Genomic DNA, 16,995 nt, shown 5'->3' on the forward strand with positions numbered 1-16,995 from the left:
TTGTATTATTTATTAAGTGGGTTTGTGTTTGTGTGTATGAAATCAAAAGAATGAACATCATATACATCATGTACCTATTGTGTTAAGATGATGAATCCTACAGCGGAACTCTCGCGATAGTTTGAAACACATGGCCGCCCACAGTGTTTACAACTTCCCGCAATGAATAGAAACACACTGCCGAAGTAGAAGCACGTCGGATAGTTTTGTATACTATTCGTACTCTTCGGCTTTGGGTGAAACTTTCACACCGTCGAGGGGGAAGCTGTTTAAAAGCAAGCTGCGAGCAGAACCAAAGGCCAAGCAAGCCACAACACGGGTAAGTAGCATCAGACTGTTATCACGGGCTAATGCTAACATGAGCTACAGTGGGAAGATTGCTGTTTCTGTTGTGGACCGACGATTGTAGAAAACAGAAGAATTTTACCTTCATTGTTACTATAATTCGGCTTACTTAACAGCAGTAGAGCAGTCATGGGGTAACGTTTAAAGCGTGTAAGGGTGTCTGTTGTAATATGTCCTTCATAAACATTAACTTGGCGAAATAACATCGATGCTAGTTTGGAGCGGTAGGTACGTCACGACTATCCACAGGTGTCTGTGGGGTGTTTGCACGTGCAGTTTGGCGTCAGTTATTTGTTCCTCTAAAAAAAGAAACATCTCGTTTACCTGTCTTAGATAACGGATGGCTTTGTGTTTCTGAAAATGCTTTTATATTTATGCATTGTTTTCACCTGTGAGTATTCTGCCGTCGTGTATATCTGGTCTCATCTGCCTTGTCCCCACTCCGTCATTTTTTTCCCTCCTTATTGTTTTCTAGGCTAGTGGGTGCTGTGATGTCCTCGACCCCCAGCAGACTCAATCACCCACACTGCAGGAAGAAGCACTATCCCAGTAGCACTTATCTCACCCACGTTTGACAGCCAACAGAAGGTACAAGGAGGCCAGGTAGAAGACTTGACAGGAGTGACTGATAAACAAAGAGATGTCTGATTCAAATGGAGGTGGTGAAAGTGGAGGTGTAGCAGGTGCAGGGCAGGATACAGAAGCAGACAATGAGCCCCCTCAACAGGGGCCACCTTTACCTGAAGGTGACACCTCAGAAGTTGGGGTGACATCAGAGGAAGGGGTTCCTCCATCTGCCAAGCGGCCCAGAATAAGTGAGGAGGGACACGGGCTGGAGCAGGTTGCACAGCCCATCAAGATGCACGGAGAAATACCAGCACAGGCTGGCTTGCTACAGGAACACCCAGTCCTACCAATGCCAGGTAGAGTATTTACAGCTGCATGTTTCAAATGAAATAATATAAGAAAAGGGGGAAATTTGTTCAGTTCAAGTTTATAATTCATTATCAATTCATTCGTAGATTAATGAGTTAACATGCACATTCTTTGTTGCCAGGAATAGAACCATTGCAATGTAAAGAGGAAAGTAAAGAAGGGGAGAAGGTGCCTGTCAGTGGAGGAGGTGAAGAAGAATGCCGTCAGAATGGAGATGGAGGGCAGCATTCACTTTTAGAAGGAGGAACGAAACCAGAGGAGGAGCACAACGGTAACAGATCTGCAAACAGCCCCAGTGAAGGACAGCAGTAAGTGGAAGAAGTCAGGTTTATTTTTAACCTCTGTTTCCACATAACTGAGGGTAAAGATACAGAAGACGCGCCATCAAGTGTGCTATTTTAAGCAGGGCTTTGTGGGGAGTGGAGTTGTTATATACTGACTATGGAGATGTGTTAAACATGTTTCTGAAGATTATTTCGTGCGTTAGTTCAAAGCATAGCATTCTGATTAACAGTAAGGTGAAAAAAGAGACACAGTTCAGGTGTAAACAAAACAGTTAACTAAGATTGCTCCGCACAGATGACCACTTTTTTTTTTTTTTTTTTAAAAAGAAAGGGCCAAATGATTAATTTTATTCATATTAATGCCATCAAACAATAATGAAAAAAATGGTGCTGTTATGGGCCTTCAAGGAAGTAAAACCTGTGAAGAATGCTGCAGTGTGAAGAAACTAGACCCTGTTTTCAGTTTCTTTAGCCAAAGTGAATCATGAAATGATAGGGAAGGATGTGAATGATTTGTTGTTTTATGAATACGTGAGTGGTAGATGCTGCTCTGCCACCTGTGTGCATTTTTTAATAGCACTCATTTTCAAGTGGGGAAGCAATAAGCACTGCAGCATTAACTGATAAAATATTGTGCACTGTCAGTCATCACACTGGCAAAGTTTGGAGATGATGACACAGAATGAAAAAATAATGGAATTATCCTGTAGAAGTGTCAACTAGCTGTCCTCTCCACTGTACAGCAACACTGTGGCTAAATGAAGCAGCTCAGCCATTGCCAGTGAAATGGTCTAGTTTGTCAATGACTTTTATGTTGAAAGCTAAAGCTGAATGTCCGCTCAAGGATTTGTAATTCCGCTCAAGGTCGTAACCACGGCCTTGAGCGAAATTACAAATCACATTTCAAGAACGTGGTTACAATCATTCTGGTATCTTAATGCCCTAGTAAGATTGGAAAAAAAAACTTTCACTTTGTTGTGTAATAGCTTCATTCCTGTCTTTTAAACTCATTAACTCAAGACTTGCTTCACTCTGTATCTTGCTTCCAGCGTTGGCCTAGATTTTACCCAGAACCCCCAGATGCTGACTGGTTCCTGGACTGAGTACTCGAGCCTTCCAGAGAATTACCTCAAAGGCTGCAAATGGTAATCTCTTCTAAAATTAATACGACTCTTAATAATACCATGCCAAGGAGGTTTGTAAGGTGCCAGGTATAAAGGGTTGACATCATCGATGAATTTATTATCATTAGTACGATTTCCATAAATAAGTGTACAAATTACAGTTATTGCACAGAGAGGAATACCAATGTCCTGGATTACTGAGAAAATAATCTTTAAGTGCAAATGAAGTTTGGAAAATGACCGTGTTTGTCATTTTCATGCCCGTCCTCACCAAATGGCTTGAATAGCACTGTTTGAAGAGTGAAACAAACAAAACAGTGTGATCTGATGGTGAGGGTACAGCAGGCATGTCTCCTCCACTGATTGGAAAAACACCGGTGGCTTTGAGACACTTGACAAACGAGCCTACATATCCATCCATCCGTTTTCTATACCGCTTAGCAGTCAGGGTCACGGGGGGCTGGAGCCTATCCCAGCTAACTGCGGGAGAGAGTCGGGGTATACTGTGGACTGGTTGCCAGTCAGTCACTGACAAACAAAGACAACCACACACACACACGCTCAGACCTAGAGGCAATGTAGAGTAGCCAATTAACCTAATGTGCATGTGTTTGGTATTGTGGGAGGAAGCTGGAGTACCTGGAGAAAACCTACAGAGGCAAAGGGAGAACATGCAAACTCACAGAAGGGCCCAGACTGTGTTGCCCCTTACGTATCCAACAATTCTTAAATTGGAGTAAATTATGTTGTATTGAATTTCTCTTGTGAGCTAATTATGGCAAATTAGAAGTTTGCCTTTCACACTAAGAAGAAAAATAGTTGCCACTTGACATTTTTGGATGAATTTGCCGTACTTACCATTGCATGTCCTGCAACAATTGCAAAGGTGCATATTGCAAGGACGATGCTGAAACAGTATGTTGTGCAGTCTTAGAACCTTTAGTCCAAATTGCTTGTGTACTATGGAACCAACCTGTGTACATACCGTTCTCAGTGTTCTCATCCTCCCTCCTACTTTTTAAACTAGGGCTCCTGATGGTTCCTGTATCCTGACCAACAGTGCAGACAATGTGCTTCGTGTGTACAACCTTCCTCCAGAGATTTACAGCTACAACTGGGATTTGCTTCCTGAGATGGTGAGCACACAGATATCTCACCATCATATTTATGTAGAGGACGGAGAGAACAGCTGTCTAAGGGAATGTTGCAACATGTAGAAAACCTTAAATTTGTGTTTTCAAAGCAGGAACGTGTTACGTTAACACAAGTTTCTATTAAAAGCTGTTTTTTCCAGACTGTTACACACTATTAGATAAAGTACTTAATGACTTAGGCCTTGTCCATATGTATACATATATTTTCCCCCTCCATTTAAAAAAATAATAATAATAATGATAATATGTCCACGACCTTCTGTTTACAAAACATGTCTCTCTGCATATGAAGTTTCAGTAATAATTCCAATTGCTCAAACAAGTATGGCTGCACACTAGGTGACAATAATACATCAAACACCAGACAAGAACATTGTAGCATGCGTAGTGAGCTTCTTCTGTTAAAGTAAGATGTCCAGAACAGCAATGGGTTTGCTCAAATTTAGGTTTTATCGTTGTTTGAGATATTTTATATTTCATTGTCTGCACTAAATTGAATAAAATAAATTGTGAGATATTTCTATTAAAGAAAAGGTCATCAACCCGTTGTGCGTTGTCTGACCTTTTCATATGAGGATTGTGAGTATGTTGGTGTTTCTGCCCGTGACTTGTGTTACAGTCAACTAGAAACAAACAAACAAATCAAGAGCAGCTTGAGAAAATGTATTACTGAAGATTTAGGAGAATAAAATAGGCATTTTGTCATTAAGGTTTCGGGAAATATCAAGTGGTGAGCCAATCTCTTAATTGTATTACAGGCTCGTAGATTGGGATCACTGAACAAAAATAATTGAAATATAATCCATTTTCCTCCATTACAGAGATTTCAGACCTTTTGTGAAAAGGGTAGAAAATTGAACTTTGATTGCTCCATTTCTCACATGGTGCCACTGGCTTTTGATATTGAATTTCACCACCAGGAATAGCCTGGTGATATTGTCTTCTGGCCATCTATTCAATGCCAGCATCAACACTGATGGATTCCATCGGTCATCACAGTCCACCCTTACATTCCTGACTTCCCGCCTGCCTCTCGTTCTTTCATTCTGTGGCAGAATCCGGTGCTGAGGATGGCAGAGGGAGACACGATCTACGACTACTGCTGGTACCCCAAGATGAACTCTATGGATCCAGACACGTGTTTGTGAGTTGTGGCTCTTAATAGCCGGATAGACAAGACATTTAAAGTTCACCTTGAAGGTCAACCTGTCAGAGGGTGAAGGGAACTGTATTGAGGCTGGTGTCAGTCAGTGTTTTGTGTTTTTAATCTAGATCTTAGATGGTTTTGAAGTGTTTATGTGTGTGTATGAGTGAGAGCTTGAGCTTTTCTAATCGACTATCTGAATATAGAAGATACTGTTTTGCGCTTGTGACTCAGGCTTTGATCCCTATGGTATTTCTACTCGTTGTGGGAGCCGACTGGCAGCGTCGAGAGAAGCTTTTAAAGCTTTGTGATGTCTCTCATTATCAGGGAAGAGTTGGCGTTCGTCCTGTCTGCCTCTGCCTCTGTCGCATTCTGCTCTGCTGTTTGAGGCCCATGGTGCTTTTCAGCGTGATTCAGCCCACCCTAAAGGGCCTTATGATTCCCTGACTTGGGGCTTTTCTTTTCATCTTGTTCTTTTTCTGTTTTTTTTTTTTTTGCCGTGTGTGCAGGCGCGCGCTCTAGCAGGCCTTTAAACGGCGGTCATTATGACATCACTGTGTGTTTGTGCGTGCACTGTGAAGCAGAGCCAACATCAGTAACACCCAGCCGTCACCGTTGAGACTGTGTATCGTCTGTGGTGAGAGATGTAGGGCTGTGCTAACGAGGTGAGGTCAAGTTGCCAACAGTTTTCACTGTGTGTACCTCCTCCTCCAGCTCCCATCATGCTCCACTTAAAGCCTCCACCACCGACAGATCCTTCTGATCAAGGCCCAGTGTTGGCACTGCTCCACCCCGGCACCAGGCAGCCTTCACTGTTTAAGGCGAGGGGAGTCAGGGTCAAGAGCTGCATGTCCAAAGATGAGAGTTATGATCAACAAACAACTCATGTGGACAATGAACCACTTGAGAGGCCTGTGCGTACCTGCCAAAGCCATGCAAAGACCTGTCATAAGGATGAGGATGCCAGTAGGAGATGACAACAGGAATGCTTCATTTTCTTCTGGTCACTGCCACATATCAGAAAAGAGCTCCTGCAGGGCACAGCTATGTGGTCTGACAAGCCCATAGTAAATTGTTAAGTTCTGAGGCAGCCAGATAAAAGGTTAAGGTTGTGATTATTAAACCCATTTACAGCAAACCAGTTTTTCTGGTGCCTTTTCTGTCTCCCTCCTGCTCCCCCTTTTTTTTTTTTTCCATATCTCTCGTTTTGTTTCTCATTCTTCCCCCTGCGCTCCTTGAACTCTCCGTCTGCCAAAACACGCATGCTGTTGATACCCCTCCTGTAGAGAGGGAATAAGGGCCCCTGTTATGGCTCGGTTAAGTTGCACTGAGTTCTAGGCATTGCTCCAAGCTAGCAGCAGTCTAGCATTATAATTGGGCATTTCCCTGCTCTGGAATAAAGCTGCGGCTCAGAGGGGCTATAACAGAACACGGCGGCAGCGGTAGGGGCTAATTTCCTTTGTCTAATTGAGCCGCAGTGATGTTTCGGCATTTGTTCAGCGCCCAGTAATTAGAGTTAAAAAGGCATGGCTCAGTCTTTGGCCCTGATTTGAATCAATAAGAATGTGCCATGGCCTTGTCTCTATAATGAGGCAAGTACATTTGTTTTGATGCATTGATTCAGGTGGATGTGGTGCAGAAGAGGTCAGAAACAAGAAAAATAATCATGCAAAGAGTTGTTTTGGTCATGCATATTGTATATCTCAAAGGAATCTCAGCAGCCTGTTTTGTTTGAGTCTGTGTCGTATCTGCAGGTACAACTCCTATTTATTCTCATAGGTATTTTGGGTTTTTTTTATATATATTCTTTTTTTAGACAAACACTGATCACCACATTGTGTTCATTCACTGCACACCCAATACATGCTGAAAGTCCAAACTGATTTATTTCCTAATTGCTAGCTGTAAAAATAAATGCCCTCAGGGACAATAACGATTGACTCCAGTAAGCATTCTCAGCATTTATTCACCTTCGTTTCATAATGTACATCATTCACTATTCCTTGTCGCCTCCTGGAACTTTTCCCACGTGCCTTCATAACTCACTCTCTTCCCCTCTTTGCTATGTTTTTTTTGTTTTTTGTCTGGCCTCTCACTCCACTTGCGCAGTCTAGCCAGCAGTAGCCGTGACAACCCAGTCCACGTGTGGGATGCATTTTACGGAGAGGTGCGAGCCAGTTTCCGACCCTACAATCACCTGGATGAGCTGACAGCAGCCCACTCCCTCTGCTTCTCGCCCGATGGAACGCAGCTCTACTGCGGCTTCGACAGAACTGTCCGGGTCTTCTACACTGAGCGTCCTGGAAGAGACTGTGAGGAGCGGCCCACCGTAGGTCCGTTATTAACTGGTCATTCTGGTGGTTTTGCGTGATTTAATTGTCGTTCCTTAGATTAAAAGTTGATAACCATTTAAAACTGTGCTCTCACATTTTTATCTACGAATGATAAAATGCTTCTTGAAAACATTATACAAATAATGATTTTTTTGTTACGTAAAGTTAATGATAGCTGAGAAAGTTTCCAAAACTCTCTGTTGTTCAAGGACGCTCCCAGCTCTGAGAGTAAAGAATAATTTACAAAAAGAATTGTATTCACAAGCTACATTCCAGTGAAATCAAACATAGAAGACAAACAGCAAGTAAACAGACATTGTGAAAAGAATTAATGTGAAGTCAGTCGTTTTTTGTATTCAGAAAGTTACCGTCTGACAGCTGGCTGTCACATCTCACAGGCTGAAGCCTCCTTGAACAAAACAACAAATAGAGTTTGTATTATGTGCTTCTGGCAAAAAAAAAAAAAATTACTAAATGTTTAGTTTGATGAATTCCTCATCTCTGTCACACACTTCAAACAAGTTTTATTTCTCTGGCATCTTTTTGTAACACACTGAAACTGAACCAGTGTCTGTCTTGAAATTAATGGGCTGAAATGTTCCCTGAAAATGTCAACAAATATGTTTTTGTATTTTTTTCTAGTGTTTTCATATCCTTCGTGCAGCTGCAAAGTATTCAGGAATGTATAGTTACCATAATCTAAAAAAACAAAAACAAAAAAAGGTTATGTGATACACACCTTCTGCTTTTTTTGTGTGCCAAAAACACATCAAAAGCTTTTTTCAAAAAGCGAGAAAGAGGACAATTGAAAAAAAAAAATAGTTAAGTGTAAAAAGAAATGGATTGAAATGTGAGTTTGTGTACCTAGCTGAAAAACATTTTCCTCTTAGAGATGTAATCGGGAATGTATGAGCTGCCAAAAAGTCAACTTTGAGTAGAAGTGATTGGGAGTTGTGTCTTGTAAACCTTTTTAAAAGGCTGAAAGCTTTGCCAAATGCCACTCTCTTGTCTTCACTACAGTCAAGAAGCAGGGCCAAAGTGGCATCATCTCTTGCTTTGGCTTCAGCCCCTGCCAGTCTGTTTACGCCTGTGGCTCTTACTCCCGCTGTGCTGGCCTCTACTCCTGCCAAGATGGCACCCTGCTGGCTCTGCTGCCGACCCGCCACCGCGGAGGCCTCACCCATCTGCTCTTCTCCCCTGATGGCAACTACCTATACACCGGCGGGCGTAAGGTGAACACATGAAAACACACACACGCACACAGCATGCAGCGAAGAGACCTGAGGGTAATAATGCTGCTTCTTTTGAATCATCACACACTCCATTAGGAGACTTTGTATGTTAAGCACACAATTAATGGCTTTTGCTCTGCTGCATTGGGAAATTGGTTTACACAAGCATTATCAAAGCTTTTGGATAAGAGCCTACGTATGCTAACTTCCTGTCTTGATGGTATGAGTCAGCAAGTAATGATTCTGATTAGGCATTAAGGGATTTCCTAAAGGTCAAAGTCAAAAGGATTCACTGTGTTTCACAAAGCTGCAGCAGAGGTTAGCCATCATAGGAGCAAGATTTTGCTCCTCCTGGACTGGTAATAACTAATCAATTTTTGCAGATGATTAGCCAATAATTAACAGTAAACGAGCTGAGACACCCTTGTTTTGTAGTCTTCTCCTAGTTTGACATCACAGTGTAGAGACTCCATAACCATGAACGTGTGTGTGTGTGCGTGCACAGGATCCTGAAATCCTGTGCTGGGACCTAAGAGAGCCAGGCAAGGTTGTGTTTTCACTTAAGAGGAACGTGTCCACTAACCAGCGCATCTACTTTGACCTGGACCCGTAAGTTTGATACATATGAGCATTCATTCAGTTTGTTCCCTGTATGTTTAGGCTTACCATCACCTGTGACGTGTCGGTCTTTGCGTTTGTGTTAATTGGGTACCAATGTTTATATTTTTATAGATCAGGCAGGTACCTGTTGAGCGGTGACACAGAGGGAGTGGTGTCAGTATGGGACACTGAGACAGCTCCTCCCAATGGTAATGAAGAACTAGTGCAACCTCAGCTCAGGTTCCAGGCTCATTGGGACTGCACCAATGGCATCAGGTATAATAGCTAAGAAAAAAATCTAACCCATCCTGTTGGCTGGCGGTACATAATGTGATATGTACAATATATCTCCTTCATGTTCAGTAGTGAGAGGACCAATACAGTATCAGATTGAAGTTCTCCCATTCCCATAACTGTATTTGACTGCTATCAACAATTTTGTTGTTGTCATAATTACTTGCCACGAATTAAAAGGCTTTAAAGTTCACATTAGCATACAAAGTAAGTAAGTCTTACATGAGGTAGTAAACAAAGCTCCGCGGTTGACTAGGTCGTGGTTTACACAACTAACTACTTCTTAAGACTTCAATTGAAACACAACGCCAGCTGAATAGGAAAGAGAAAATAAGCAATCAACAAATTTAGGTCTTTGACTGACTGTGTTGCTGTTTTCCTGCCCGATTGTCCTGCTGTGTTGTACTGGTTGGGTCCCACAATCATTCACACAAAAGCATCAGAGAAACAAACAAATCATCCAAAATATTTTGGATAAGAGAAGAAACGACTCCCAATTTCAGAGTTGTAATATAACAGTTAACAGTATTACTGCTTTGTGAGAGCAGAGAGCAGTAATTACAGCTTTTGGATGCAGTCAAGAAAAATCCAGTAAATTGCACTGTTGCTTAGCAGGAATTCATTTAATTTAATGTCTCTGTGAGTGTGTGTGTGTGTGTGTGTAAGAGATGATGTGACTGGGCAAAAAAAAAAAATTGATATATCAAGACTGTGCTATCTAGAATCTGAACTGAATCTCAGTTATTTAAGTTGTTGTTGTTGTTGTTATAGGTCTGTTAACTGCATCACTTGTTTCCTTTTGACATTAACATCTAAATGTATTTTAATTGCATAACAGATGCGATGTTGCAGCAATTGGTCTTGATTCCTTGCAAAATCACATTAAATCTATTTTTTGTTTTGCATTACATTCTATTCCCTCTATCCATTCCCCCCTTCTTTCTTTCTCTCCTTCTCTTCTTCCCTTCTTCCATTCTTCTCAGTATTCATCCCTTCATGCCATTGTTGGCAACGTCCAGTGGTCAGCGTCAGTTCCCATGGCCCGGTGACAGCGAGGGGGACTCGGCCTCTGACGGCGAGGGAGGTGAAGCAGCTGCGATGTCGCCCAAGGAGATCCGACAAGACAACACCCTGAGTCTGTGGTGGGCCGGACCCCTGGCTCCCCTCTGTGGCGCTGCAGCAGAGGAGAGCGAGGGGCAGAGTACAGCAGCAGTGGAGGCCTGAAGCCCGTTACTTCAGCCAGCTGATACAAATCGAGTTACACCTGTAATATGATATTTATTTGGGAATGTTTGATATGGATGGATAAAGCTACACACGAGTCAGTCAGATTCTCTTTTGAAATCGATAACAAGAAGTTCTGAGTTAGAAATGCATTTTTGGATCATTTTTAAACATCTGGTTACCTTAAGCATTTTCAGGCCAAACAAATTTCTGAACATATCACCTGCAAGTTTACCTTTACCGACCACGGTACTGTCACTTGCAGAGTTTAGCATTATGAAATACTGCACATCAGGTCAGTACAGAACAGATTTTCAGAATTTTGTGTTTGAAGTCTTCGTTGTTGTAATCCTACTTTGCTAAATAAGAATTGGATCAGTGCTCAAACCAAGGAGGGTTTTTGTTTTGTTTTGTTTTTTCCCCGGAACCTTACTCAGGTTGAGACAAGACATGGGTTGCATATTTATTCAGTGAGAATTTTTTTGTTTGTTTGTTTGTTTGTTTTTTCTTTAGTCCAGCCAAGTGAAAAAATAATGAATCTTTTACAAACATTTGTTGACCCTTTTTTTAAATTCTGTTTTATGGGGAGTCTACTTCCTAAACTGGTTAGTTTGGTTCAGTTTAAAGCCTTGACTGTGGTGTACAACAGCCCAGTGTCCATCTGCAGATGCACCGCTGACCTGAAATGTGTGTGTCTGTGGGAGTGTTTGTTTACGTGCGTGAGGCTGTGATGCTGCCCTAGAGATTCCTATGTGCTATCATTGCAGAAAGTGCCATTTGTTTTTAAGCTTTGCTTTTGTAAACTGATCGGAGCTCCTGTTTTTAACCTTTTTTTTTTTCTTTTTTTTTTAAATAACTATTGGACACAGCTAGTGTTCAGTGCATGCCCACAAATGTATATTTTTGTAAAGCTGTGATGATCGTACACATTTTTCGAATGTATGCTCCGTAATCATCTAGCTTGATTACTATAACCTCTTAACAGTCCGTGACATTCAAGTAGTGGGTGCACCTGGGAAAACAAGTATTGCCTGGATTACTTTTTCTACAGATTGTGCTTGGGTTACATTTGTACCTGTGTGAGTGATGACGCAGCTCAAAACACTGTATTTGTATAATTGCATCAATGATGTGCTGCAGTGATTTGCTCAATGCTTATGTTTCTGTTAGTGGGGTGTGCTTTGCTTGTAGGGTTTCTCCCACCTAAGCCTTGTACCTTTGGACACTGAGGAGTCTATCCATTTTGAAGCCTGTGCCGATCAAGGTTTCACTGCTTGGAACTCAAATTTTTTGCCAAGTAGTAAAAGCCACAGTTGTGTCGCTACTATTACGCAATCTAACAGGAATCATTAGGAAACATGTCGGCATTGATGTCACCAAAGGTTCTAGATGGATGGTTGTGTCCACGGTAGGTGGACTTTTGGTGGTTTTATTCAAGCTGGAGTGAATTAAAAGCATATCTCTTCACAAGTCGCTTTCTTCATTCATTTTTGCCCTTTCTGTTCAAAACCGTCCAGAGTTGGATGCCCTGCAATAAATGCCAAACGAAGGCAAGATGATATTACACTTGAGTCAAGAGGCAGCTCTTAAAAGCTCAAGGGACTTTTAGCTTTTGCTTATGAGATGGAAACTATTCATTGCTTTCGCCTTTCCCCACACACATTTTGTAGAAATGCACACACACTCATGTATTTGATTGTCTGAAACCACAGGGGCACACCGAGCAGAGAGCTGCACTGTTGTGTTTTGCAGGTTGCTTAGCAACCGTCTCTGCCTTGGGAGAGGAAAAAAAAGTGGCAAAGCGACAGGAAGGAAAATAGGGGGCCAGAGAAAGGAAAGAAAAAAAACTGCCAAACAAGTGTGATAGATAATCCAGTGGTGTAGTGATTGCTACTTGTTTGTCTGATGCTCTGGACCGGTCTTAATCTCAGTTCTACCAGACGCCAGTTTGTGTGCGTGTGTATGTGTGTGTGAGGATGAGAGTGATGATAAGTGAGATGTTGCTCCTTATCACCTCTGGGTGTCTGCTTTTGGCCATTGGGTATAGAAATTATTTCTGACATAGTCGCTGGCGCTGTGAAACAAGTGGATCTGTGGAGACTTCCTTGAGTTCAGTGTTTATGTTGTGTCATGCTGTATGAACTGAAACATTCTACAGATATAAGTTTTTCCACCCATCTGGTCAGTAGAACTTGCCAGTGTCCAGTCACTTGATTCAACAATGATCAGTTTTAAGTGTCAGCCAGAGTTCTGAATATATATATATATATATATATATATATATATATATATATATATATATATATATATATATATATATATATATATATATATATATATATATATATATATAAAGATATTTCTATATTAAGATTATTCTTTTTATTATAATCAAGATTATTTTTTTTAATTATTATTCAGAGTTTCACTGGGCAATGCTCTCTTTTGCAGGAATGCTCTGGTCACATTTACACAGTTAAACACATTCACACCCAAGAGCGCCAAAGTACAATCACTAGTCAGACCTGCTGGCCGCTGAGGAGCTCCACTGAAGCCGTTTGCCTTGCTCAAAGGCAAGGGCAAGAGTTGGTCGCTTCCGGAGAATTGTCACCCAGTTCTGCAGTTCCCTTTTAACTCAACTCTGTTTTAGTTTTAGGGTAATCTTTGGTAAACCCAGTGTATCCTACCTGCCCAACAAGAAACAACAGACAGCTAAAGAGACGTATTTGCTCTAAGACTTTGTGGAGCGCGCAACATAAGAGTCATTTGGTGAATTTAAATTTGTCACGTAGACAAACATGTCTCTAAATGAATGGTAATGTTGCTCTGTGTCTGCTGGATGTGTAAATGGGCGACTTTACTAACCCTTTGACCATATTGATTTCAGAAGGTCATGTTAGAGTTTAGTGTTTACAGCTTGTTCTTCTGCCCCCAAGTGGGCAAAAAAAGAAATCAATCGGGGCAGCCTGAAGAGTTCACTTAAAATGTTTTTGCTCAACATTTAGAGAATACATGGTAAAATTATATCTATTTTAAACTAACCCTGTAACAGAGTGTGGGAAGGTGCACATGGCTAGCTAAGTTTAGTCTGTTGTTTGTTTCCTTGCCTCAAGGTTAATTCATTGCACATTCACTCTTTACATTTTTGCCATGATCTTTAGTCCACTATTTTATGCTTTATTTTATTTTTCTTTTTTCTTTTTTTTTAGCCAACAAAATCGATTGAATCTAATGACACCTAGAGACAATTTTGATTGTAAAAGGTGATATATAAATTGAATAGAATTGAATTGACAAACCATATCAGACAAAGATAGATCAGTTGCTGTATAGCTCTGAAATGTACAGCTGTTTCATTATGAATTAAGCTTAAATTGTTATTGTCAGAGCCCTCCCCTACACTACAACTGCTCTAAATGCATTTATTAGATGTTGCTTTCAGTTATAAAAGTAGTGGTTTTCACTGTTGGCCAACAATTAAATTCTGTAGGTTATATTGAACAAATGTCATATTTAAATATTAAAACATCTGTCAGTGTGTTATTCCATATGTGTGCTGCATTCAGAAAGCCATGTCAGCCAAACCTTGTTGCCACCACGCAGATGACAGCGGAGCCATTATCTCCATCCCAAGGTGGCTGCAATGTAGTCTTTCCACTTGTGCAGTTAATGAGCCAATCCACATCAAGTGTCCTGTGTTTCTGTGTTCTGTGCTTCCATTTACGTCGAATCTTGAGTGAGTCTCCGTGGTCTTGCATAAGTGCCTTCCATTAGACTGGCGTGCGCACACACATACACACACACATAAACGTAACAGTCCCTGCGCTCATCACCAGCGAGTGTGCAGAATAGTAAGTAATGGGATCTTGATATTAAGAAAGACATTTGAAAACAATTATTCAAATGGCTGTCTGCCTGTTGAATCTCCTAATCCCACAGTGAAGCACTCAAGCAAACACTTGGTGGTGTGACCCCAGCTGAATTATCACGGAGGAAAAGAGGAGCATACAGCTCTGACGTTCGAGATGCTAAAATGTCTAGACTGCTCTCTGGTTTGTCACTCTCATGCTGCCTTTGAAAGGAAAAAGGCTTTTTAGAACATGAAGCAGAGAGAACAGATTTGCTGTAGCTTTTAGAGGTTGTCATACATGGCATTTCAGAAAATGTCAAAGGGACGGCTCCTTTATCTCAGAGAGACTTTGGATGTGTTTGGCGGGTGCTTTAGCGCGGTGCTTCACTCTGACCCATCTGTGACAGACCAGTAAAGTTGTAAGGAGTACGTCTAGTTTTCTTCACGCTTAACAGGTTATTGGTGCATGTACACAGCTGTCACATTATTTGGTACACATTTCATTTTACACCTCCGTAAGGAAATGTAAAGCATGATGACTGATCTGAACATGATGACATCTGGAGCCAAGATCTGCAAAAAAAAAAAAATCTTTGCATGTGATTTTTTGCATGAAACATTTCAGTACCTTGCTGAATCCATGCTTCCCAGATTAGGTTGTGCTGACAGCAATAGTGGGCTCTACCTGCTATCACTTAATCAGTCATCATCCTGTCCATCAGTCTATTTCCAACACTAAAAAGGGGAAGGATTATCTTCCTGTGTTAGCTCCTGAAATCCCAGATATTAGAGCTTCATGATGCTGGGGGGAGGGTGGGGGGGTCAACACAGGGCATCTTATACTGTGACAGTTTAGTTGTGCACTTTAATAAAATTGAAGGATTAGGTAGAGACCGAGAGAAACAAAATGATGACTTTTAGTCCCTAAAAATGTGTTTACCAAAATACTTCTACTCATGTACTGTATTTGAGCTTGGTGTTGAGGCATTTGTAGTATTTCCATCTCAGAAGAAAACGCATTCTTCTGCACTGCATTTGCATTTACATGCTGTAGTTACACTTTGCAAATTCAGCTTACCTTAATTACATATGATGTACAGCACTTCAGTGGATAGTCACAGTTACAATACAGTCACCTAAACCAGCTACGAAATTAGAATGCTCTTACAGCGATGCATCAGTAATAATGTTCAATAATATGACAATAACAGAAAGTCTAAGGAGGCTTTATTTTGACGCTATATTTGGCTGATGATATGCTTGTACTAAAGTAAAATTATGAATCCAGGACTTTAACTTGGTGACATGGCTCTGGGGATGACTGACTGACTTACTCTGTTTTTCAGTCAGTCCACTTCTTTGTACCTGACTAAAATATCCCAACAACTACTGGGTGGATTACCAGACATTTGTACATTCATGGTGCCCAGAAGATGAATCGACTTTAGGGATCCTTTTCCCTTCTTTACCACCAGAGTTCACATTTATGCTTTTGGGGGTTTTGGCTTAGCTATTTGAAATGTTACCCTAAAATCTGGCACAGACATTCATGTTCCCCGTGGAATGAATTGCTACAATTTTGGCGATTCCTGTACTTTTCATCAAGCAACATCATCAGGTCAAAATTTCAATGTCCTAAACTTTTATTTATGAACTAATAATTGACTAATGTCACTCCCATCAGTCTTGGCTGTGGAATGATAATTCGCAAGCTAACATTCAATCAAACAATGCGAGTATGTTTGCACTTTGATTTTAGCATTAGCTAGTACGACGCACAAAGCCGTCAGCGTGGCTACAGACGCTCTCATTTTCGCAGCGTCTTGTTGTCTATCTATGTGCATTTCCTCCCTGCAGATGATCAATGCTTTCCGTTAACACTAGTTAGGATACGAGCTAAATCCCCAAAATAGTGAATGTCTTTATGTGCATGTATCAAAAACGAAGCCCCTTGTTGTTCACAGTCAGTAGTGGAGTGTAATTTTCGCATCGCCACATTTTCTGCTCATTATTGACGGACCAGTCTGAAGTTCAGATGACTTTAGTCTTTCCTAACAAAGCCTGAATCTGCAGGGATATTTTTGTAAGTCCCTGCCAACCCATTTTATCAGCCGCCAAAATAGCCGCGTTGCTATGAATACATTCCATTTCCATTCCAAAAGGCTGCAGTGTTGATTGACGTGTCCTTGTTCTCTGGTTTACATTAGATGTGAAAATAATTGGCACCTGTATTCACGCACATGCTCTGAATCCAAGGAAAAAGCACAGCACCAGAGGTTTCATTTCACTGTGGAGTCTGATCCTCTTCTATTCACTCCAGATGTGGAGGCATATGCACATGGATATCTATCTCAAATGACTGGGAAGATTAATACCAGAGAAAAAAATGTGTCCTATCATCATATTCTACTGTTGCTCGGCAGGTCGAGAAGAGTAGTTCTGCATTGATATTTCTCTCAGGAATATAAGCCCTAA

The 16,995-nt window shown here is 41.2% G+C and overlaps 1 protein-coding gene across 3 annotated transcripts; it reads left to right on the plus strand.

Moving 5' to 3' along the window:
- The first annotated feature begins 111 nt into the window (after positions 1 to 111).
- Positions 112 to 12,140, plus strand: wrap53 (WD repeat containing, antisense to TP53). Of its 3 annotated transcripts, none has more exons than XM_046379892.1 (11): positions 112 to 319; positions 821 to 1,268; positions 1,403 to 1,589; positions 2,615 to 2,710; positions 3,717 to 3,825; positions 4,899 to 4,987; positions 7,097 to 7,320; positions 8,341 to 8,552; positions 9,058 to 9,161; positions 9,285 to 9,428; positions 10,430 to 12,140. In XM_046379892.1, exons 2-11 carry the CDS (start codon positions 986 to 988, stop codon positions 10,668 to 10,670), a joined length of 1,689 nt encoding a protein of 562 aa, XP_046235848.1. In that variant the 5' UTR covers positions 112 to 319; positions 821 to 985; the 3' UTR covers positions 10,671 to 12,140. The 3 variants fall into 3 exon arrangements, with proteins under 3 accessions (XP_046235848.1, XP_046235850.1, XP_046235851.1); XM_046379894.1 differs by lacking the exon at positions 112 to 319 and adding an exon at positions 352 to 573; XM_046379895.1 differs by lacking the exon at positions 112 to 319 and adding an exon at positions 352 to 569.
- The last annotated feature ends 4,855 nt before the right edge of the window (positions 12,141 to 16,995 follow it).

Source organism: Scatophagus argus, chromosome 23 (genome assembly GCF_020382885.2).
Source record: "Scatophagus argus isolate fScaArg1 chromosome 23, fScaArg1.pri, whole genome shotgun sequence".
Lineage (NCBI taxonomy): Eukaryota > Metazoa > Chordata > Actinopteri > Scatophagidae > Scatophagus > Scatophagus argus.

Excerpts from the sequence above, each read along its gene's own strand:
- wrap53 (XM_046379892.1), top strand. The coding sequence starts at position 986 with ATGTCTGATTCAAATGGAGGTGGTGAAAGTGGAGGTGTAGCAGGTGCA. Across the intron at positions 1,590-2,614 it reads AGCCCCAGTGAAGGACAGCA|CGTTGGCCTAGATTTTACCC; the intron begins GTAAGTGGAAGA and ends TCTTGCTTCCAG. Across the intron at positions 2,711-3,716 it reads TACCTCAAAGGCTGCAAATG|GGCTCCTGATGGTTCCTGTA; the intron begins GTAATCTCTTCT and ends TTTTTAAACTAG.